The following is a 22496-nucleotide window of genomic DNA, read 5'->3' as shown; positions in this document are numbered from 1 at the left end:
GGGAGCCAGTAGTGCTTGAAGGGCAGAGGAAAAGGTTGACAAACAGGACACCAGGGATGACAGGTTCATACTTAAGTATTCTTCTCACTGCATCCATCTGGACTGCATTTGTCTCGGACTATGCTTCTTCAATCTGGAGTTTCCAGAGAGGTTTTTCTGACTCAGCAAGGAAGGAAAAGGCTGGATGTGGGCCAGCGCTGCGTTCAACAAGCGTTCAGGCACAGCCTTCCTGTGTGGCTTAACATCTGTGTTTGTGTAAATGAAGAGGTAACATATCCTTCCCTTTAGAAACCTCATCTTTGTTTTATAGCAGCTCATTGCTTCTAATTGAAACCAGATCCTGAAGCCTGGTATCATTTTACTCTGAAGTCTGTGTTTTGTTTTCCTTCCCTCTGCAGCTTATGATAAAATCAGCAGCAAAATGGCCACATGCAGTAAGATTTCCAGCAAGGAAGATGTTTACCAACTTTTTGGGTTTGCTAGAAATGCCTTCACCATGATGGCTATGATGGATTACCCTTACAAAACTGACTTCATGGGTCACCTCCCTGCTAATCCAGTGAAGGTGAGTACCAGACAGCAGTGAGAATCACAATTTTGGAAGGCATGGACATGCATCTCCATGACCTGAATGCAGGGGAGGGACTGCACAGCCCGAGATGAGAAGCACACGCTATCAGATGATGGTGGAAGGAGGAGGAAGCTGTGGCTGTTACAGCCCTTCCACTCTGACAGTAAATCTGCACCTGTTTTAAACTGCTGTGTTTGAAATTCACTGCCATTGGGCTCATCTGGGAGGGAAGGCTGGAGCCACTCCTACCATACTCTGCTTTCACTTAAGATATGAAGGCCTGTGCAAGCTTGCTGATTTCAGCTTTTAAAAACTAAAAACCTTCTGTAACTTTTCAAGAAGTACAGGTTTGTTGTAGCCTACCTCAACACACTTTCATAGACATGAGTTCTTTTGGTGCTTGTAGTTAGCTTTCTTTTGAAAGGTCCCAGCTCAAATCCTGAATCACCAGTAGCTATTGCAACTCTTTCTTCAGCTAACCTGTCAGCCTCGTGCTGTTCTTACCCAGCACACCACACCAATGGGGCTTTATTTGCCTTTGGCCTCATGGTGAAGACAGCAGCCAGCATTTATGCTTTGAGTCCTGCCTGGAGCAAAATGTGTACCATACAAGAGTTAGTGGAGGCTACACTGTACAGGGACCTAGGAAATGCTGTTCCTGGCTCAGCTGGGCATCCAGTTCCCCTCCAAGTGTCTGTTTAACAATCTGTAAAATGGAAATAATTATTCTAATCTCCCTTCGGAAGGGCATTAAAATATTCTAATTGAGAGATCTGGGAACTATTGTGAATCCCTGTGGCATCAGAACAGCTACAACTGTTTGTCCTAGTACTTTCTCCCTGTTTTTGTATATTTTGTTGTTGGGACAGGGGGAGCAAAAAAAAAAAACCCTGTTCCATTAGGCCCTTGCAAAGCAGCTGAACCATGAAATGTGTGATACTTTTTCCACCCCTCAGTCACACTTTTGTCAAATTTTCCAGCTTAGCCCTGCTGTGCAATAGAGGCCTATTAACTAACTCCAATGTGTATCTTTTAAACTGCCTATGTGCAATTCACCTTGTCATATGTTTCATCCAGGTTGGTTGTGAGCAAATCCTTGCCCACGCAGACCCAATTCAAGGCCTGGCAGCTCTTGTTGGTGAGTTAATCTTATCAGATTCGTCTTTTATTTAAAATCCTATTTCCTAGAAGCATCTGTAAATAGAGCTATTCCATTATTGCACAGGTTCTGAATTGTGTGAGCTGATAAGAATTCAATTTCGCACTGGGATATTTTGCCCTGTATTAGTTTATTGCATACTTATCGTTTCATGGGCAGTGAATTCATTCTCTCAGCTCTCCAAACTTACTCTCATCAGATTTTTCAGCCATTGCAGCCCCTTAGCTTGTTGACTGTCCGTAAGATGTGGACTCCTAAGTTACTTGGTTCTTTTAAAGTTTACCCATACTCTAGCTCAAGCAGCCACACGTTCACTGAAGCAAGTTCTCTGGCCTGCATGTTGCAGACAAGATTGTCATCCTAATGCCCCACAGTCTCAAGCCAGCAGCAAGACAGTTTTAAATGCATTGTATATATTTATCCATGTAAATACTTAATTTATCAGCCAGCAATGTTTGTAGGGAAATTACTGCAGATTGAATTCAAACCTTTTTTAAAAGATGTTATTGATTAAAATCTCTTGAGTTGCATATTAAAAATAAATTCTGCATATCATTGTTTAGAAAAACAGGTTATGATGACAAAAAATGGATTTAAGGAATCAGTATTTTTTTATTTCTAAAATAACAAAAGGGTTTAGGCTCAGCTTGGTAAGGTTGGGAACTAATTCTTTCTTGCAAATTGCACGTATCGCCATGATAACACTAAGGCATGTATCAATTCCCAATCGCAGGTTAAGGTTTTGGCTGGGAACTAGTAGAGTCATTAAAAAACTTAGGAGCTCTTAAAATACTTAAGAGGGCTTGGCAAACACTGTCAGGGCCACTTCACATATTCACATTCCACTTCTCAGAAGCAGAGTGGGACTCTTGTTTGTTTGTGATGAACAAGCTGAGAGTAGATTTCTTCCTCCTGGTGGTGGGTAAGTGCTTGTTGCCTCTCCCCTCCTCATCAGCTTCATTCACTTGGGGAGCTTAATCATGCAAGAGGCATGATCAACCAGAGCTTTAGGCAGGGAGCTGGCTTTCTTCCATACCTGCCCAACAGTGTCATACAGGAAAACATTGTCTTCCTTCTGCATGTGCTGCAGTGACCCACCTCCAGCAAGGTAGAGGGTAGACTCGTGGGCTGTGATGCTGAACTGGCAGCAGCTGAACGGGGATGTCATTAGCGTTGTCCACTGATCGCTTACCGGACAATAATATTCTGTCTCATTGACGTGAATCCATTCCTCTACCTGCAAATAACCAGATCAACACTAACCCATTATGTCATGCCACAAGCAGGTATTACTGTCATGTCAGGCTCATTTGGCTCACGATGAAGAAAGGCAGTATCTCACAGCATCTGTGCGAATGCCACAGACCGCAAGGTGCCGCATTTGCAATACAGATTTAGCGATCAGAGCCTCAGACTGAATAAAACACCAGAACAGCGCTGAAGAACTGCTCTGAAAGAGTTTTATTCTTGGAAAAATGAAGATAAATGAACTGAGAAAAGCCAGAGCTGGTATAGCCCAAGTCCTGCTTGCTCTCCATAGATTTAAGGCATTATGGAGGAACTAATCTAAAGAGTTGTACTTTGCTTTGAACTGCAGACAATAAGTGAGTTTGTGTCACCTGAAATGATTTGATGTTAGACTCAATGTGAGGTTTCTCATTGTAAATGGAGTTCTACCCCTTCCTCAGTGAGTTTAACTACAGCAAATAAATATCTTACGATACTGTCCTCCCTTTGAAAGGAGCACTGCTAGTCATGTTAAAATTGAGCAAAGAGAGTCTTTGTACTTTCAAATGAGAATCGTGGAATGATCTTCAAAAGCTCAATTGCTGTGACTTCGGGGAACAAGAGAAGTCTGCTTGACTGAGCACTGCAGGCCCTGCTGGCTGTCTCCTTACAAGTCCCACTTCCCAGGAAGCTGGCCAGTGCTTTCAGTCCTATTTCAGAGAGACGAAATTAAGGTTTGAAGAGACTTCAGTTGCATTCCAGGAGTTGAACTCATCCCTCCTAAAGTCAAGGCTAGTGTTCTCACCACAGACAGTCCATCCATCTCCCAGTCTGCCAACAGTTAGCCCATCTCAGCTCAAACAAGGAAAATCAAGTAGTCAATGTGTTTTGAGCTGGTAAATGATCAGTTTTATATTTAAGTTTTTTTTGCATTAGCAGACTGTGGCTGCAGAGGGCTGCATGTTTTTCCTATTTAAAAAGAAGCTGATGCTTCAAACCACCTTTATAGTGGTAGCAAATAGGATGGCATAACAGGGCAGCTTTCACTGCGCGGAATTGTAATGGCAGGTGCATTTTCACAAGCATATTTCCCTGACTCGCAACTGTATCAGTCCACTAAGAGACCGAAAATAATGAAGTTATTGGTCATCCTGCTGCAATAATACAGCCGGAACCTAGCAGTTCAGAGACTCCATTTCAGACTGGATTTGATATGATAGGAATAAATGACCTTACTCCATTTAATGTCCTTCCTCCGATGCAGAAGATCCTGTCTCTGACTGTAGCCATCCCATGATCACAGCGAGTAAAAGTCATGGTGCAGTTACCAATCCAGCGTCGGAGGCGAGGGAGGTAGCTGTAAGTTTCTCGTAAGGTTTTACCACCAGAGAAGCCCCCTAGGAGAAAAGCAGAAGTCTTGAAAATCCATTTGCCGTTCTCTCAGGCATCCAGCAAACCCTCTGCAAACAGGAGCAGAGCTTTCAGAAGCTGTTTCTCACAACATACAGCTGTGAAACAAAAGGATTTCTGCTCTTAGCAGCTTTTGAAAGTTACTACCCCAAAGACCTAGATTTCTCTCTTACCTTGACATGCTCAGATTTGGAAATGAGAAGGCTTTCTTGACACAGAAAGACAGTTGCTAACAGTTTTTGCTGGATGTTAGTGAAGTTTGGTGGCTTTAAAACCTGTGCTTCTTAGATATTGCAAACAAAAAAACAGTCCCAGCTCTTTCTGCAGATAGTTTTCTACAGAAGATTTTTGTATCGGCTTCTGGGATATTTCAGGTGTAACCAGGCAGCAGTAACAGCTGTGGTTAGGGAATATGCTTCCAGCTTATGCAGTCACCAAAATGATTGTTTAAAAGAAAAATATTCAAAGTGCTTTGAACTTCTTCATCTTTTCAGAAAGTCAGATCCAATCTGCCATTGCTATTGTCAACTTTTCCTAGTCGGTAGACATTTGTCATTGAGTGTTTCATGGCTGTATTATTTAAAAAAAAAAAAAAAAAAAAAAAAAACCACACACAACTTTATTGCAGAAGGTGCTGCTGTTTGAAGGATAAATATCTTTAATTGCCTGTTGAATTCCAACACACAAGGAGTCTTTGCAAACAAGGAAAACGATATTTGAGGTTTGGATATACGCTGCAACTCACTTTGGGGCTTTAATACTCTTTCTGTGCATGAAAATTTTGTCTGCATGGACCTTGCTTTTTAATCTTGTACTAAATTCGTATTTTTATTTTTTCAGTTTGTTCAGGCAGAGCTGTAGGCTGGCCAAATCTCATTTGTGGTTAACCCACTGGTTTAAAAAGAAATGAATGAATTCAGGAAAGGTCCTATATGTAACAGATATCTCTGGGATAGTGTTATCCAGCCTAGCTCACTTAGTGTGTTTGAAGTTCTGTGTGGCAAGGCAGCAGTTTTGTCCTTGTTCCCTGATAGTAATTACGGTTTACTGAGGTTAAATGAGATGTCTGTGGCAGCATGGACATAGCTTTGTCAAAGCAGAGACTTGAACCTGAGCCTTTGTAGCTTGTCGGCCATTTCTCTGAGCTATTATCCTTTTTTTCTGGTTGTCTGCATTGCCAGTGCCAGAGCACTGGTATCGGTGGAATATGTGTCTATTAAGATAGCCTGAAATGATTAATCAGCCCAAGTACTGCCTTTCCTGCTTTTGGGGCCTTGGACATACAGTCCATTTTTGAGAAGCGCCCTTCATTGCAATTGCTCAGTTAAATTAAAACCAGGAACATAGACTGGATCAGTATGGTGGTCCTAGATGGCCTTAATGTGTTTAAGAAGCAAGGGTCCTCTGGCAATGGCAGACTGGCTCAGCTCTTTTAAGTGCAGAAGCAGTAATGCAAACATTCCCTCACACAGTGCAGTGCTTTTCCTAGGACAAACTGAATATTATGCTTCCAATCCAAACTGGTGCTTACAAAAGCTAAAGATGATACAGCAGTTGGTCTGAAGTGTGTAAACCCCTGTATTCATGCTGTTTTATTGTTAAATATACTGCACCATCTACCAAAGATCCCTGTAAAGATTGAGGATCTCTAATAGGCTGGGAGATGTACAGGCCCAGTGGGTAAGAGCCTGCATTATACTTATTTTTGTACTGACTAATGAGGCAATCCAGTGGATTTAGTCCCACATCTTTTATTCAGGTTAATACCAGAGTTTAATCCTATCCCGAGCACTCTGGCAGTCTCCCCCTGGTTTGCCATTTCAGCTGGTAAAGATTTTGGATTTTAGCCAGGACTGCAAGAGCAAAGCCACCATTGAGAGCAGAGCAGGAGTGTGGATTGCAAGCAGATGATCTCACTTCTTGCATCGTGGAGAGAAAATAGCTCCTGCCATTCAGGACTGCAGTGAAAGCTGTGCTAACTGAGCAGGAGAAAGATGATGGGGCTGTGGGGATTATTGGCTGGGGTTCAGGCTTGGCCTGTGACGTTAGGATGCCAACAAAACCCAGTGAAGCTACATGGCAGTATGCTAATTTCTACTAGCTTTACCACCTGAAACATAGAGGATTCCCTTGTGGACTGTGCCTGCGTGATCAGCAATAGGTACAGGGAAAGGAGCTGCAAATTCCCACTTGTTGTCAGCCGGCTGGTATGACTCCATGGTGCGAGTGAGGTTCCCCAGCAGTGTCCCACCGCCCACAGCAAGGATGCAGTCAGACAACACGTCTGCGTGGAAGCGCGTTCGCCTTTCCAGCATGCTGGCGACCTGAAGCCAGGAAGCGTTGCGGGGATCAAATCGGAAAACCTAGAATTGCAACAGAAGGGTGGTGGTTGGTATAAGGCAGGCAACTGGCTTTGCATCTCATGTCTGGGGCCAAGAACTGTTTAAATGTTTTCTCTGAGCTGAAGAAGCGGTTACATTCAGACCTGAACAGGCCTGTGTATATTTAGGCTCAGCATCTGCTGCCAGCCAAACCACACAGCAGAATCCTTCCAGTACCTCCCTGACATAGTTGGCACCCCTGCAAGTGCCATGCATGTTCTCCAAGTTAGCTCAGATAGTGTGCTACTGCTGGATTTGCTGGGGTCTGGTCACAGGTTACGCGCTCAGCTTGCGGCAAGCAGGAAGAAAACGGGTTGGCTTAATGAAATACCTTTGAGTTTCCAACATGAACTAGTATGTGTCACCTGGAAGCTGTTCCAGCGAGGTCTACACAAGTACACAGTATATCTCTGCTTGTGTTTGAGTATGTAGCAGAGAGGGCAGCTGAGCTTTTATCAAACAGCATCAGTGCTCCCTGCTGCTCTCATATGAGTGAAGGCAGGAGGAGTTCCCCATCCCTTCCTGCCCACTGGCACTGTTGTGCAGGCACAGCACCTTTGCTGCGAGAGGGGCTCCACTCGCATTTTTTTCAGCAGCAAAGAGCTTCCCAACCTTGTTTGGTCAGTGCTGATTAGAAAGATCTAGTTGCTGAGCAATAGAAATATCCACAGAACCACACTCTGAGACCTGGGCTTGAGCTGTATCCTGGAGCCCAGCAGCCATAGCCACCGCCCTGCTGCTTCAGTGTCTTTTGCTGAGTTGTTGCTAAGCTGCCTCCTACCTTCAAGGCAGTAGAAGAGAGGTGCTGTTTGCAGTGGCACTACTGAACTAAGTCTAACACTGCAATAACCCCCTAGGATCATGGAAAAGGTGTGTTCTATTTTTTCTAGCAAGTCAGGAAAACATAAAATCATGTGCAAGTCTTGCTCTCCAGGCAGAAGGGGAAGGTCCTTGGCATGAGAGGAGACTGAACTTTCAAGTGCAAAAAGACGGAAGGAGCAGTTCTGAAGTGAAGCGGTACGCTTTAATTGATGCCTCCCTAATGTGATTCTCATGGTAGGGGATATCAGATAGGAATTTGAGGCAGCTTGGGGCAGCAGCAGGGGGTAGGGGTGAATAGTCATGGGGTTGCTCGAGTGAGCGATGTGGAATATGGCTGAACCTGTACCGCATAGGGTTTGTACAGATTAGAGATACACATGACACTGCGATAGGAGCAGGATGAGACCTGGCCAGGAGTTGGCTGCTTCCTAGAGGGCATGGGAGCTGTATTCCCAAGAGCTTTCTATATTGAACAGAGCTGAAAGAACTGTGCAGAGGCAGGAAGTCTACAGTAAGCAAGCGAAACGGCTCCTTCCCATCTCTAATGTGACTTTTCATCCCATTGCCTTTCCCAGACAGTGACAGCCTTGGCACATGTTCCTGTGTAGCTTTGCCCAGCACTCACTGCTAGTGGGGCGCTCGGGACCTTTTAACTCAAACCACCTCCAGGCTGCCATCAAAGCAGCCAACTATGTCTCCTAGGGGAGAAATTTCCAACTTGCAGTGTTTAAAAATGAGTTCCTTAAATGAGTAGTTTGCTTTTTCCAGAAGCACTAACCAGCTGCAAGTCCCAGTGGGAGCTGGGAACTCACAGGTCATTTCTCTTCCTTCCTCTACCATACGTTTTTCTAGCCTAAAGGTTTCTCATGTCTTACCTCATTTGATGGCTGCTTTCCTGTGGGGCCAAATTGATGCTGGCCCCCAATGACGAAGAGGAAGTTATTGATGACAGCTACACAGTGGTTGTACACTGGCACGCAGAGGTCCCCAACCTTGCGCCAGGAACTGCACCTCTGATCTGCTGCCCACATATCTCTGCACACCTGGTTGCCGGTGGTTCTGCCACCGGCAACAAGCAGCGTGGTGGAGCTGGAACGGGGGCTTGTGTGCTGAGTCTGCAGGACTGGCTGAGCATAGAGCTGGGAGTGGTAATTTAGGGCCTCCTGAAGGTACCTGTGGCAGCTTGAATCCAGCCTCATAAGAGGCATGTCGCGGATGTATTTCTGCAGATCTTGCAAAGGAATGAGAGGGAATCGTATACGCCTTAAAATATCTGCTGCGCTTTTCAGCCTCGTGTGGTCATGCTGCAGCCAGCTTACAGCAGCTTTGAACAGCTCCAGCTCACTGCATCCCTCAGTGTCAGTCCTGTCTAAGATTTCACAAAGGGTCCCTCTGTCCAGGTCTCTCAAGCACTGAGGATCAGACAGGATCTGTTTGTAATGCTGCCCTACGTAGCACATGGCCTTCTGTCTCAACTCTTCTGGTCCGAGCCGTTTAGCAATGCTGAGAACGTCCATGCAGTTCTCACAGTTCAAGCAGCCTTCCAGAAATCGAAAGCACAGCTTGATCGCTTCCCGAACGAACAGGGTTTCCGCTGCTTTTAATGTCTCTTCAATATTTTGTAATGAGAGCTCTAGTTTGTTGGAATAAATGAAGTTGAGAACGTTCCTCAGCCCTGCAGCACTGACAGCTTTCAGATGGATGTTACCATCAGGGCTTCCAGCTCTTGTCAAGTTTCCAACAAACAGGATTTTACAGTAATTACTTGCTGATGCTAAAATGATCTTGTGCGCTGGAAAGCAAACCCCTTCTGCCTCCAGTGTTACATCGCACAGCGCGCTCTGCGAGCGAAGGCTGCTGATCCCTTCCAGGAGTTTAACCAGGTACGTGTCTGACACGAGCCTCTCCGTGTTGCTCTGTGAGCTGAGCAACATCTTTGCAAAAGGCACTCAGCCCTGGGAGCGACCAGGCAGCGTGTGCAGTCAGGCCATCTCTTGGGCAGTCTTTTGTGATAGAAACTGCCATTCCATGCTTTAAGCGGGGGGAGGAGGCCGTCTTGCCAACTCACAGAGTCCGGTTCGAAATGCAGCAGTTGCGGTAGCCTCTATCCTTGCCGGGACTGTCCTTGGAGCTTTCAAAGGAGCAGAGTGCCGCGTGCCTTGCAGGGCTGAGCCAAGGTCGTTTGCGAGTGGCACCGTTGGTGCTGGTTATCGCAACAAACAGGGTTTGCGCGTCATGCCTGTGGGCTGTGACACTGGTGCTAGCTGACAGCCCCTTGCATAACTGCATTGTTCTTTCTCACTATCTGGGAACTGAACAGTGCTGCACAAAAGCAGCCCTTTCTTCTGCAGCTCCCTGGCTATGCTTCGCTGGGGCACGGTGGTCAGGTGCTCCTTCCTCCAGGCAAGCCCGTACATGCTGTGGTTCCCTTTTCAAACAACAGTCAAACAAAATGTTCTCTGTGACTGGCTGCTCTTGGCCTTTTTGCTTAATTTGATACATTCAAACTACAGCTACTTTTGGCAGGGGAGCGGGGGGGGGGGGGGGAGGCTAGGAGAAGCCTATTCAGTTTGAAGAATTTAAGAAAATCTTGCTGGTGGCTAATTTCTTCTATACAGACAGTTCCTGAATGCATTATGGAGTTGGAGGCTGGTGCTCTCCCAAGGGCTAGAGAGATGCTGAGTATTTTGCTTGAGCAAGAAGAGAGCTCGCGAGCAAGAAGGGAGCCTCTTTGTCTCCATGGATACCGTAAAAGGAAAAGATATTACACAAACAGTAGCGAGACCATCTGAAAGCTTTGCTGCACTAACAACTCTGGCATAAAGTTAGGATCATAACTTAAAAACGGCATAGAGCCTGCTAGGTCTGTCCCAGCCCTACATACCTAGCTAGCTGTCATGTTCTTTCTTTGGTCTTGGCCGTGAGGTTAGGTGGGTTATATGGCAGTGACATAGTGACAGGTTGGGCTTTGTGCTGTGTTTCCACTTGGCAGGAGTGTTCTACAACTCCTCTGGTTCAGTGCTGTGTTACAACATCTACCGCCTGTACCAGCCCTGCGCCGACCCAACAGGCTGCGGCATGGGCTCAGACGCCGAGGCATGGGACTACCAGGTACTGTGTTCAGAGCCCTCAACAGACTTTACCAGCTGCCTTGGTTATCCTGCCCCCCCCCCAAAAAAAAAAAAAAAACACCCATGTCTCTTCTTGTACCTATTACAGGTTTGTACTGAGATCAACTTAACTTTCAACAGCAACAATGTGACTGATATGTTCCCTGAGATGCCATTCACAGAGGGCATGAGAGAGCAATACTGCCAGAGCAAATGGCACGTGAGGCCACGAGCGCGCTGGCTGCGGACAAACTTCTGGGGAGGAGGTGAGTTAGGTTGGCTGCTAGGCCCTTTACAGGGCGATAGAGCACCAGAACGGGTTGCTCAGAGAGGTTGTGGAGTCTCCATCCTTGGAGAGTCCTGGGCAATCTGCTGGAGGTGACCCTGCTTGAGAAGGGAGGGGTTGCACCAGATGATCTCCAAAGGTCCCTTCCAACCTCAACTAGTGTGTGAGTCACCTGTGATTTCTCTCTGCATGCTCCCTCTGGCCTGATGAGCTCTGTATGGAAGGGCATCTCACTAACAAATACAGGCAGAAACTCACAGGCAACCAGCAGCTGCTTTGCTCCTGCATAACAACTTGAGCCTAACAGGCTGGTTTCTAGTCCCCAGTTTTTCAGTACAGCTCCCTTCTCGGTCCTCTCCTTTCACTCAGCCTCGCTTTGCCTTCCTCTTATGTCAGTGACTCCTTCTTTTAGTGCTGATATGCATTTGGTTTCTCCTGCCTCCTTCTTCTTCCTGCCTCCATCCCTGCACTAACACAGCCTCTAACACTTCCAGTATGCAGCAAGGAATTGAACAGGACCATTTCTTTCTGGAAAACAGCGCAGGAGTCATTTTGTAGCACAGCTTTCTCTTGCCTTCCCACCTGGAGGTTGGAGGAGCAGAAGCAGCTGGCAGAGGATCATAAAGGCTGGCTTCAGCCACACAGACATTTCTGTCTTTCCTTTAGAAGGAAGTGGGAAATGCATAAACTGCCAAGAACTTGTTTTAGTCTCCCGTGTTTTCTGCTGCTGTGTTTGTGGTAGTAGCCAAAGAAGTTTGGGCAAATGGGTAGGAAAGAGGCCTCTCAAATGTCATCTCTGTGCATTTCAGATCTGAAAAGTACAAGCAACATCATTTTTTCAAACGGAGACCTGGACCCCTGGGCTGGAGGTGGGGTAAGTATGTGTACTCCCAGACACACAGCACAAGCAGTAGCCCTTCCAGGTGATACACCCACCTGCCTCTCCCTTTCAAACCAACATTGGCAATTCATCTTTCGCCCTTTTGAGTTTCTGCAAGTGGCTCTTCTGTTAGGCTGAACCAGTCAGGAGCCCCTGGACTTTCATGACAGACATGCTTGAACAGCAAGTTGTAACAGCATGGAATAGTGCCCCAGCAAAGGTGACTTCAGTAGCAGAAACAGCAGGAGTCTCCTTCCCCAACACTGATCTCCCCCAAAACAGGGGAGCACCCTTTGAGTCCGAACCTGCAGTGTTACCGTGCTGAGACTTGGTCTAAGTGCTGAGAACTAAGCGCTTCTTGCTTTCTCCTGCCTCAGTACAGTTTATTAGGCTGGGGTAGTAATGAAAACCAGCAACTCGGGGCACGTTGCAGCTGAAGTTCTACAAAACTTCAGAGTGGCAGTTGAGGCTTAGTCCTAGTTCAAAATTAAAAAATAAAAAAAGACCCCAAACAGGATTTTGAGTTAGTAGAGACCCCCCCCCCAATTACAATACAGCTTTCATGCAGTCCTCATTTTAACTTGGTTTGGCCATCCCCAATGTAAGAGGAAGAGCCTGTTCAGAGATATTTCACAATCTGGGGTGGGTGGATGGGCCCATATGAGCCTGTTTTTTTTCAGACTGCCTGTACTGGAGCAAGTTGATACTTTTCATCTTTCACAGTAAAAGGCTTCAGTTTGTTTGAGACAGACCACTTGACTCATTATGACTGTAGCCATGCACACAGCATCAACCATACCAAAGCTATTTTCCCTTGCTCTTCCTCGGTCCTGCCCAGCTGTTCTTCCAGTTTTCAGAACTGGTATTTAGTTCTACCTGGTAAACTGGTTGGAGTTTGTCACTGACGCTTCTCATTCCAGATAAATAGCAGCCTAAGTCCATCACTAATTGCAATAACCATTAAGGGAGGTGCTCATCATCTGGATCTCCGGTAAGTATGTGGTACCTGAGAGCTTCAAGGTAGTAAACTCTCCTTTGAATAAAAATATCCTTTTGCTCTGGGTGCTGTATCTTCAGCTGGCAACAGTCCAGAGAAACAGGAGATACTTTATGTAACAGAACTAGATAGCAGTGTTAGGGCGTAACTGTGGAAGAGCAATCTTCTTCCCTAGTACAGGGTTTGTATGGACCTCATGGAAGCCACACTGTTAAGGAAGAGCTCTTTGTCCAAGGCTCAGCACTAAACTATTGTCTTCATACACTTGTTTAGAACATGTGCTGCTTGTACTGGAATTAGCACAAGTGTTTGATAGCCTGTGTCAATCAACCATGTAAAGTAGTCCAGTTTCTCTTTGGCATTAGCTGTAACTACTGAAGCTCCGTGGGAGCTCAGTACTCTCTTCCTGGCAACCTGGCTGCCTCTCCAGTTAGGTATTATGTTGCAATTTGTTTTCCCAGGGAAGTACAAAACAGAAGATTAAGCAGGCAATTTCTGTCCTCTGGTTTTCTGGCTTGGCTTTCTCAGTGCAAGAGGGGAAAAAAAAAAAAAAAAAAAACTTAACCCAAAGGCTCAGACCTCATGAAATGTTTTGAGGCTCTCCACTAACTTGCTCATATTGCTTTGCTTTCTGTAGAGGACGTAACCCAGCTGACCCCCCGTCTGTCATTGAGGCACGCAAGCTAGAAGCAAGCGTCATTAACGACTGGGTGAAATCTGCAAGGATGGAAAAAGCACGGGAGAAGTCATCTGGTTATTCTGCAGGTGGATCACCATGAACATATCCATCTGGTGTGCTAGGCTGCCACCATTTGTGACAGGAGGCACAAAGAGCACAGCCTGCTGAGCTGTATTTGTCCTGTTTGAGAAAGTGTTATCTCCTCTGCCAAGACGATGAGAAGTCATCTACCTGAAGTGTCCATACTGCCCCTAATCAAGCGCCACAAGAAAAGCGAAAGGCCAAATCACTGACTGAAGCCAAAACCACTTTATATGGGTTTCATGCCTACTTGTATAGAATGAGAAGTCATTGTATTCTTTCCTTGTACAGGAAAGAATAAAAGCCTGCTCGAAAGCCTCTCCTGCGCCTCAAGAACAGTGATGCTTAAAATGTGCTTCCCAGAATGCATCAGGACAGATATAATGTTTCTGTTAATACATGAGGTATTGTTCCTCTGAACACAGGTACCATCACTGTCCCTAATAATATGTTTGCAGGTTGAAGTTAAAGTGGTTTTAGACAAATAAAACATCAGATGCTCATATTTATACTTTTCCACTAGTCATCACTTACAACACTTCACAGGGGATTCCACCAGTGACCAGTTATACACAAGAAGACTCCATCAGCCTCTCACTCAGTGTTTTTAATCACATTCTCAGTACTGATCAGTCACGCAAGAGATGTCATATGGATAAGCAATTCATAAAAAATAATGCCAGCATGTACTGCTGTCACTCAGGAGCTGAATGTTAGTGACCAGTAAGGTGCATTTCCAATTGAGACATTTTTCACATCTTTTTAAAATAAATTACAAGTTTATTAAAGTGATATAATTCCATGGCTTGGTAGTACAACCAAAGAAGATTAAAAAAAGGATAGTTCTTCCCTTTCAAGGTGTAATAAATTCATCTCTGCACATTAACAGGCTGATCCTTACCTACTGGAATTACTGTGTACCAATAAATAGTAGCATAACAGCAAAAATACTACAACACAGTAATTGATTGAATGTCTCAGTTGATCAATTTACAATGATTTATATGGGTTGGGGAGAGCCTCACAGTTCAAATCAAATGCTAACAGTACTTATACAGGCCAAGTCACAACATTGCTTCAACTTCTATTACCTTGCTCAAAAACAAGGCTTTGTGTTAAGTATTTGCACTGCTATGTCCTTCTGCTATCACAGTACAGTTGGTTCCCAGCGCTACTACCTCGTCAGTCACTAATGTTATTTCACAATATTCAGGTGCTGACAAAAGGTTTTTGCATAAAACCCACCTACCTCTTCCCTGCTCTTAAGCACAGAATAGCAAAGCCTCTCCCCCACTGAGTAGGAACAGATAAGGTCCATTATTCAGATCTTTCAGCTATTTACAAACAAAGAGCAAAAGACAATTAGTCAAATTGCACCCCCAGAAAGCAGAAATCTTTTAAGACTGTTTGTTAATGGAACTACAATCCTCAGTAAGACTTGAATCTTCTGCATTCATGCTGTAGGAAAACCTTGGACACTTTTGCTAAGAGCTGATGACCTAAAAGCCATCCTAAAAAGTCAGGCTTCAGGTTTGTTGCCGCTATGGCTTACACACTCTTCCCACGTCTAACCTGACTGAGGTGCTAAAACCAAGACTTTTCTGAACTGAGATCTGCGATCCCATAGCAATTATTCAGGACCCCAGGAGAAAAAGATAATGATGGTGGATGTCTCTGTAGACAAGGAGAATTACTTCTTGCTTATATTGCCTTTCTAACAGCCTTAGCTCCTAGCAAGCAGGCTCCCTAATTAAACCAACCCAGTGAGAATCTGCCTGAGATTTACAGTGCATTAAAGCAGCCACATTCAGCATGAGTCTCTTGGAAAGTATCCTCCAAGTAAGTTAGTACCTTTGGACAGTGGCTTGTTTTGTGCCTTTGAGCAAAGATGCCTAGGTGCCTTTTGATACAAGTTCTTTAATACTCTTCTAACTATGCAGTTAAGTGATTCTACAGAGCTGTTATTCTCTTCTTGCAGATACTACTTGCCCCAAAGGAATCAGTGTAGTCTAAAAAACACAGATCAAGTGTTTGAGTTGTTGTACAGAAAGATGACTACTGAAGGCTTTCAGATGCTATGGCAAAGGGATAAGCAAAGATATATGTGGCCTTTGACACATTAACAGACTTACATGCAGATGAAAGATGAGCAATGCTGAAAATAATTAAAAATAGATGCTTCAGAAACTGTTGGGAGATGTTTGAAGCCACTGCAGCAGGCTTCCATAAGCAACTTTGAAACCTTGGACAAGGAAGAAGGATTTAAGTGGAAAATGCTGGTTGTGGGTTGCTCTGTGAGCTGGAGGGAAGAACCCAACCAACAGTCACACAGTTCTTGCACATCTTGGAAACAGTGCTGATGACTGAACACAAGAAGAGAGTGGAACGTAAGCAGGCAGTAAGTGATAGAGAGCACCATCCACGGATGAAGCCCCACAAGGATTTCAGATCCATAGCAGTGGCTTTGATGAGAAGAGGCTTATACTATTCATCATGTACCAGCAAATAATAAAAACTGTCTCTCTGGTCATAAGCCTTTCAATCAAGAGCTTAAAACGGAACGGGAAAATCAGCACGTTTCCCTGGCAAGCAGGCAGGCTCAAGGCATTAATTTCAATAGAACACATTTGTTTTTTCACTGAAAGCTGAGGCCTTCGGACTTTGATTTTGCCAGTTTGCCCATAACCTCTAATAATACCTCAGAGAGACCAAAAAGAAAAAAAACCACACACAAACAAAAACAAACCATTCTTCCTGAATGCAAAAAACCCAGGAAACTCTCAACTCTTCCATTGCAGCAACAAGCTTGCCAGATAGCAGCACAGAGCTAACCTGTCATGTCAGGCTGAAAATTTTGAGTGTAGCATTGGAAATAAGGAGCTGTTTTGCCTGCAGGATTATTTCTGGGAGAGCACAGCTGAAGCAAGTAACTAGTTTTAAAGGGCAGGAGAAATGCACAGAACTGTTTCATGTTTTAGTTGCAAAAACCTGTCCTGTCTGCAGTCCCTCATCACTGCAGTATCATATTGAAATATCGAATGGGAAGCAAAGCTGGTTTGCTACCTAGTATTTGAAGAAGTGAATACAGCTGTATTTGAGCTTAGCAAGATTTTCAGCATTACATGGTAACAGAGACTCATGTGAAACATGGAGGGGCCCTCATAAGCACCTTGAAAAACTCCCAGTTTCCAAGACTGGTAGCGAAGCTGCAGTTCTCAAATGGTTAGAATAGATGCTTGGATATGCTTCCATCCATCACCCTAATTAACTCTGAGCAAAAAAGTATTTATTTTTTCTTTCTGAGCTCTGGCATAAACTCCAGAGTGTGCGGTTTCCAAGCTCTACAGCTGTGTGGTACTGTACGGCTGTGACCATACCTGTTTCCATTTCTCGATGAAAGCATAAATCAATGGTGTAGCTGGGTGGGGTTTTGGTTTGGTTTAGGCAAGGCACTCAAGCTCTTGGAGAGAAACCAAGGCAGCTCTCCGAGCAAAACGACAGGACCAAGGGCTGAAGACATGTTTTTTTCACAACATTCAATTATCTAAGCATCGGAAGTGTGTCAATATGTTGAAATACCGAGCTGGATTCTACACCCTGCAGTTAAGGCAGAACCACAGAGTACCTGAAGGAAAACTTTTCAGAGATGTACAAAGGTTCTCTTAGGCTGGGGAGGGAGATGCACAGTGCTATTGAGATGAGCCTGTGAAATTCATGGCCTATCTGACACAACGTACCATGTTAAGGAAGTAAAAATACATTAAAGTGACTTTGCAGAAGAACAGGAAGACGCAGTGAGCTTCTACCAGATTATTTAGGTTCTTGGCATTTCACGTGTGATGCAGGAGTCTGAAATAATCATTCGATCATTTGTTTTCAACACTAAGCAGAGAGTTGAAGAATAATCATTTCAAATTTAAAAGATTAGGACAGTAAAGCTGTATTTTGCAAAGAGAATTCAAGTTTCCTAGGATGAATTAGGTAGAGAAGAAATCAGTCAGACCAGCAGGCTCAACTAAAAGACAAAAATCATTTGGAAAGTGAGGATTTAATTCTTCCCTGCTCCCTTTTACTCATTCTGAGATGGATTAATTCCAAGTCTTATAACTCTCAAGCAAAGTACGAGACAAAAGGCAATTATAACACAGACTCCATAGTGCCGTTTGTGGAGTTGACTAATTTTTAAGACTAACATAGGACTTCAAGAATAGAAGATTTTTGGTGGAATACATTTAAAAGTGCTCACGTTCTAAGAATTAACTCTTTATTCCTATTTAGTAGAGCTGTCCTATAGGTGAAACACCACCACACTCTGGAATTCTTATAGCCCATGGCAAAATCAGCAATTAGGGGTTTAATACTAGTTTCAATCGAAGACACAAAGCCAAAGCAGCAAAAGGGAGTAGGCAGTCCCACTGAGTTGGGTTTTTTTGTTTCATGTTTTCCCCACATAAACCCCTTCAGTTTTTAGCCAAAGCTCAACTCCACAGCAACCCGTACCTGTTCCACAAACAGAGTTAAGAAAACATTGAAGGTGTTTCCTCCTACATTTCAATGGCATTTTTCTTCTTTACTGTTACGTCAAAGAAAACAAAAGCCTTAGTAACAAATCAGTTATTCAGGCTATGACTACTAGAGCCCACTGCACACTGAAGTGAGAAACTTGTTAAACCAGGGTTACTTGTGGTGTTCGGACTGCAGGAACATTAACACTCTGCACAAACTTGTCATTTCTGGCTAAACCCAGGGTCCCTTTGCTGACAGAAAAGGTAAATGTAAATAACGTGTAAAAATTCTCAATTTCCGTAAGCCATCATTAGTAAATGGAATGACAAACATTCTTTACAAGACTTGAATAGTGGTCCAAAGGGTAACTTCTGACGCCAGCAAACAGAATTGATCAGCATAAAACAAATAAAGATGCAGCTTACTTAATAGAACAAAGGTTATAGATACTGTAAAATACACATAATCCCCATATCTACTGGAAAATTAACTGTTATAGTCCAATTTATGTTATTTCTGTTTCATAGCCCCAGATTTAGACGGGACTGAACCTCCTTCTCACTGCCATGCACCTGCATACAGCTTCCCACTGCTCCCATTAATATGAAGGGAAAGGACATTTTGGTGAGAACAACCTCTTTAAAAATATGAAAAAGCACATTTTTGAGAACTTATTTCTGAATACAGAACTGTTCAAGTAGCTACAAAACCAAAAGGTAAAGCACTTTAGAAAGCTCATTTCAAACTTTGATGATTTAAAACCTGTTTGCACATGTAAAAATGAAAGACCCCAGAGCTTCAGTAAGATTCTTTTATGAACAAACCTGTTGTCTGCTTTCCCTTCGAGTAACTAAACACACTTCATTAAATCTACTGGGACTAGAAACTGCCATAATATATTTAGACTGCCTGCCTTTAATACTACTGATGAAAATACTTCCACCCAAGGTAGTGCTAAGAAAAACTAAGAAGAAATGCAAATTTCCCCTCAGTCAAAAAAAAAAAAAAAAAAAAGCATGAATTTTGCTGTACAATTATAAGCCTGTTTTGAGCCAGCAAACACCTTAATATGCAAGATCTGGACAGGAAGGGATGGAAGAGGTTGAGCTGGAATTATACCTAATGTGCTCACAAGCTTTCCGAGTGCCCAACCTCACAAAGCAGCTTTCAGTCAGAATACCTGAGTCTAACTGATGCAAATAATATATAAAACGTGTAGTTTCACTTGTTTCACATTGTCTCCTGCATTCCTGCAGATAAGTTAAAAAACTGCAATACCTCTACAAAATTATATACCATTTTGAGCCAAACCAGCAGCAAATTCTCTACTTCTTTTCAATCATTCATTTCAGCCACAGCTTGAACAGATTGTTCAAAGTGCTCTAGAAAATTAAGATACTGTATGAGAGGTGCTTTGCTGCAACTTTCTTCAGCTAGCATAATGCAGCATAGCTCAACAGTCTGGAATGAGATCAGAGTATCAGTAACAACACTGGTACCTTCACTTTTACCTGGGACAGCCGCACAGTTCATTGTTTATTCCACTTACCATCTGAAACACTACAGGTTCTTAAAAGGAATGGCGCCATAAACCAAGTGTTTCAGTACATCCAGAATAAACCAGAAATCTTTAGGTTTATTCCTTCTCTCCAGGGGCAATCCTGTGCTGTAAGACAGCTTGCTGAATTCCTGATATTTAATTATCATTTAGTAAGACTGACAAGTGAGTTCTGGTCCACCAGAGCCCAGTGAATGTCATGGTCCACATTACAATTATTCAACCTAATCATCAATACCAGGCAAAGCAGCTTAATATGGCACAGTTTGTCCATCCCAGAACTAAAGCACAAGGGTTAGATTTAAGACTGATGAGACTTCTCTAAACCAGAGATGCTTTCCCAAAGGCTTTGCTCATTCTTTTTAAACCAAGAAAGGGGCAAATACAGCATCTCTCTTCAAACCCTGAAAAGTAAAGTGACTTGAAGATAAAAATGCCACCATTGGAAGGTCTACTGACACCAAGTCTATGCTGGCATCCAAATTGGGAGTGGATGAGCTTCTGTGTTAAATACATATTTGTCAAGGTTGATTAAGTCTATGTCATCTGAAAACAGCAAAAACATGTATTTGAGTGTTTCCCCAAGAAAGAAGCTCTCCATCTTATCTCGTGGCTCTGGATTACTGGGATTCTGGACGTTGTTAATGGAAGTATAACCACCTGTAGGAACCTGTGTAAAAAAGAACAAGAAAGCGCCAAGTACTTATTTTTCATTTCTGTATAAAACTTCAGTTACAGGAAAAATAAATAGTACAGTTTAAAACACATTACCAGACAACTAGAAAGAAAATGAAGCAAAATGTCCATTTATGCTTAATGTAAAAGAACTATCACAAAGAACACCCCACAGAAATTTCTGGAGAAATGTATAGGAAGCAAATACCATAATTTCTACATTAGAGTGGGTCAGAGTAGCACACCTATTCTTTTAAGAACGGATGATGGATATTTAATGACCACTAGCATCTGGACCCCACAGCACAAAGGGATCTCTCCATGATCACTGTCTTCAGAATGAATACAAAAAACCCTCTAGGCCTACTGAAGCATTGTTGGCAACTTCAAAGTGTTGTTATCAGTCCAGCCAGATCCCTCTCAACATTTGAATCCTAAAAAGATGACAGCAGAGATTTTAATAGCTACCTAGAAGACATAGAGACACTTTGATAGTCTGTGAAGAGCTTCTTCACTTTACTTTTTATCCACATAATACAAGTTCTTTCCCTTAATGTACTAAGTATTTAGTGTAGCATAAATGTTAATGCACTGCATGAACTGTTTTTTTTGGTTTTTTTTTTTGGTTCTTAAGAATCTCCTCACAGAATATTTGATGACTCTTGACAGACAGTAAGTTTCAGAAGTTCTTGGGTGAGACAGTGAGAGTGAGACAGAGAAGATACAGTCCTGAAACAATTAGGTCATTATAGGCTGACCTTACCCGTGTATACTTATTGAAGTTTTGTAAGATTTCCCAGCCCCAGTCTTGGTATTTCTTATCTCCGGTGAATCTGTACATATAAAAAAGGCTTTCCACAGTTTCTGGTCGCAGCAAGTTATGCCTGTCTGCAGGCTGCAAGAGAGGGAGGGGGAAAAAAAAATAAAAGAATAATTCAGATAGGGAGTTTCCTCCAACACACATGCAGGGAGAAAGATAGTGCAGACAGACTACTTCCCATCTCTATCTACCCCATATGATTTATTAGGCAAATTCAGCTTCTAAATACATTACAGTGGTCATTTAAAAAAAAAAAAAAAAAAAAGGGCTAGGGTACACCTGCAAAGCTGCTCAGTAAGAATAGAGCACATCACTGATGTCCTGCTGCGTGTTTCAACAGCTGAACAAAGACACAGAACCAACTCAAACAGACATCAAATTATAGTTCAGGTTAGCTAGCTGTTCACCTTGATTTCCACATCTTTGTGGCCTTTTTGTGCATGAAGATTGAAGTGTACAATCTCTGGACTCAGGCCTGTCTCTACTTGCACATACATCTGGTAGCAGGTTTCCATCAAGGCTTCAGCCAATTTCATATGATCAGCAGTCAATCCATTGTGAGCTCCCAACGCCAAAGTACCAGGCAAAAAGCAAACCAAATGATCCTGAAAAATAAAACAACTCTTACTGGAAAAAATAAACAAATCAACTGAAGAAAAATGAATGTTATAATATTACAGCACAGATCATGTCTCTTTACATTTCAGATACTAACATCTCAAGGGCAAATTTTTAACAAGCTGATGTAATGCAAGAAGCATTATTACAAGGATTTCATAATGCAAGAAGCATTATTACAAGGATTTCATAAATGTGGAAAAGGTGCAAGACTGCTTGTTTTTTTTTTTTTTTATAATTATGATAAATTACTGAAACCAAGAAAGCTTTGAGGTTGGGGGGAAGAGAGTCTTTTGGTTTACCAAAAGTGTCCATTTTATGCCATTTCATGAAAAAAAATCATCTCAAGCTTTCTCAATAAAGGCAATTAAGTAAGGGACAAACTGATCATCATCTGAACTTAACAATTAAACTTAAAAAGGGAATATGAATACCACTGTTAAAATTAGTTTGTGAAAGAAAATAATTTGAGACAGCACGTAAAACAGATCCTAGCAGATTTCAAAGGTTGAGTGTTCTCAGAAAAATACCCATGATGATAGTAAAGTGTTTACTGATTCAGAATATTTCAGCCATGACACCCATCAAAACAGAAAGCAAAATAACAGAGCAAGTTAAAATAACCCTGTGGCATAAGAAATCTATTTCTCAAATGTCAATATGTTAAAATAAAAACTGAGGTAAGACCAGAGGGAGATCAGAGCTAGCCACAGAAA

General features: G+C 43.1%; 3 protein-coding genes across 8 annotated transcripts in view; 1 reads left to right on the top strand and 2 right to left on the bottom strand.

Annotated features, from left to right (window-relative positions):
• The window catches only part of DPP7 (dipeptidyl peptidase 7), a 29519-nt gene extending 15411 nt beyond the window's left edge, over positions 1 to 14108 (top strand). Inside the window, exons 7-13 of the mRNA XM_068915024.1 lie at positions 399 to 565; positions 1649 to 1709; positions 10563 to 10681; positions 10790 to 10946; positions 11776 to 11840; positions 12767 to 12837; positions 13481 to 14108. Coding sequence (XP_068771125.1) covers positions 399 to 565; positions 1649 to 1709; positions 10563 to 10681; positions 10790 to 10946; positions 11776 to 11840; positions 12767 to 12837; positions 13481 to 13622 — 782 coding nt within the window. The 3' untranslated portion in view covers positions 13623 to 14108. The remainder of the gene's footprint in view (positions 1 to 398; positions 566 to 1648; positions 1710 to 10562; positions 10682 to 10789; positions 10947 to 11775; positions 11841 to 12766; positions 12838 to 13480) is intronic.
• Positions 1 to 22496, bottom strand: part of MAN1B1 (mannosidase alpha class 1B member 1) — a 43557-nt gene that overhangs the window by 1456 nt on the left and 19605 nt on the right. For 2 of the 6 annotated variants that reach the window (XM_068915021.1, XM_068915020.1), the window contains exons 11-14: positions 21570 to 21767; positions 21106 to 21237; positions 6478 to 6730; positions 4194 to 4354 (exon numbers count right to left, since the gene is read on the bottom strand). In XM_068915021.1, the coding sequence (XP_068771122.1) occupies positions 4194 to 4354; positions 6478 to 6730; positions 21106 to 21237; positions 21570 to 21767 (744 nt within the window). Of the gene's footprint in view, positions 1 to 2319; positions 2968 to 4193; positions 4355 to 6477; positions 6731 to 14362; positions 20777 to 21105; positions 21238 to 21569; positions 21768 to 22496 lie in introns of those variants that run through there. The other 4 variants (XM_068915019.1, XM_068915018.1, XM_068915022.1 and 1 more) reach the window with 4 other exon arrangements.
• On the bottom strand, positions 7648 to 10314 carry LOC138061740 (kelch-like protein 13). The gene has a single exon (XM_068915026.1). It carries the CDS (start codon positions 9502 to 9504, stop codon positions 8419 to 8421), a length of 1086 nt encoding a protein of 361 aa, XP_068771127.1. The 5' UTR covers positions 9505 to 10314; the 3' UTR covers positions 7648 to 8418.

This window comes from Struthio camelus, chromosome 20 (genome assembly GCF_040807025.1).
Source record: "Struthio camelus isolate bStrCam1 chromosome 20, bStrCam1.hap1, whole genome shotgun sequence".
Classification (NCBI taxonomy): Eukaryota; Metazoa; Chordata; class Aves; order Struthioniformes; family Struthionidae; genus Struthio; species Struthio camelus.
The sequence above is the reverse complement of the archived record's forward strand: the minus strand, read 5'-3'. Positions and strand labels throughout refer to the sequence as shown.

Excerpts from the sequence above, each read along its gene's own strand:
- LOC138061740 (XM_068915026.1), bottom strand. The coding sequence starts at position 9,504 with ATGTTGCTCAGCTCACAGAGCAACACGGAGAGGCTCGTGTCAGACACG.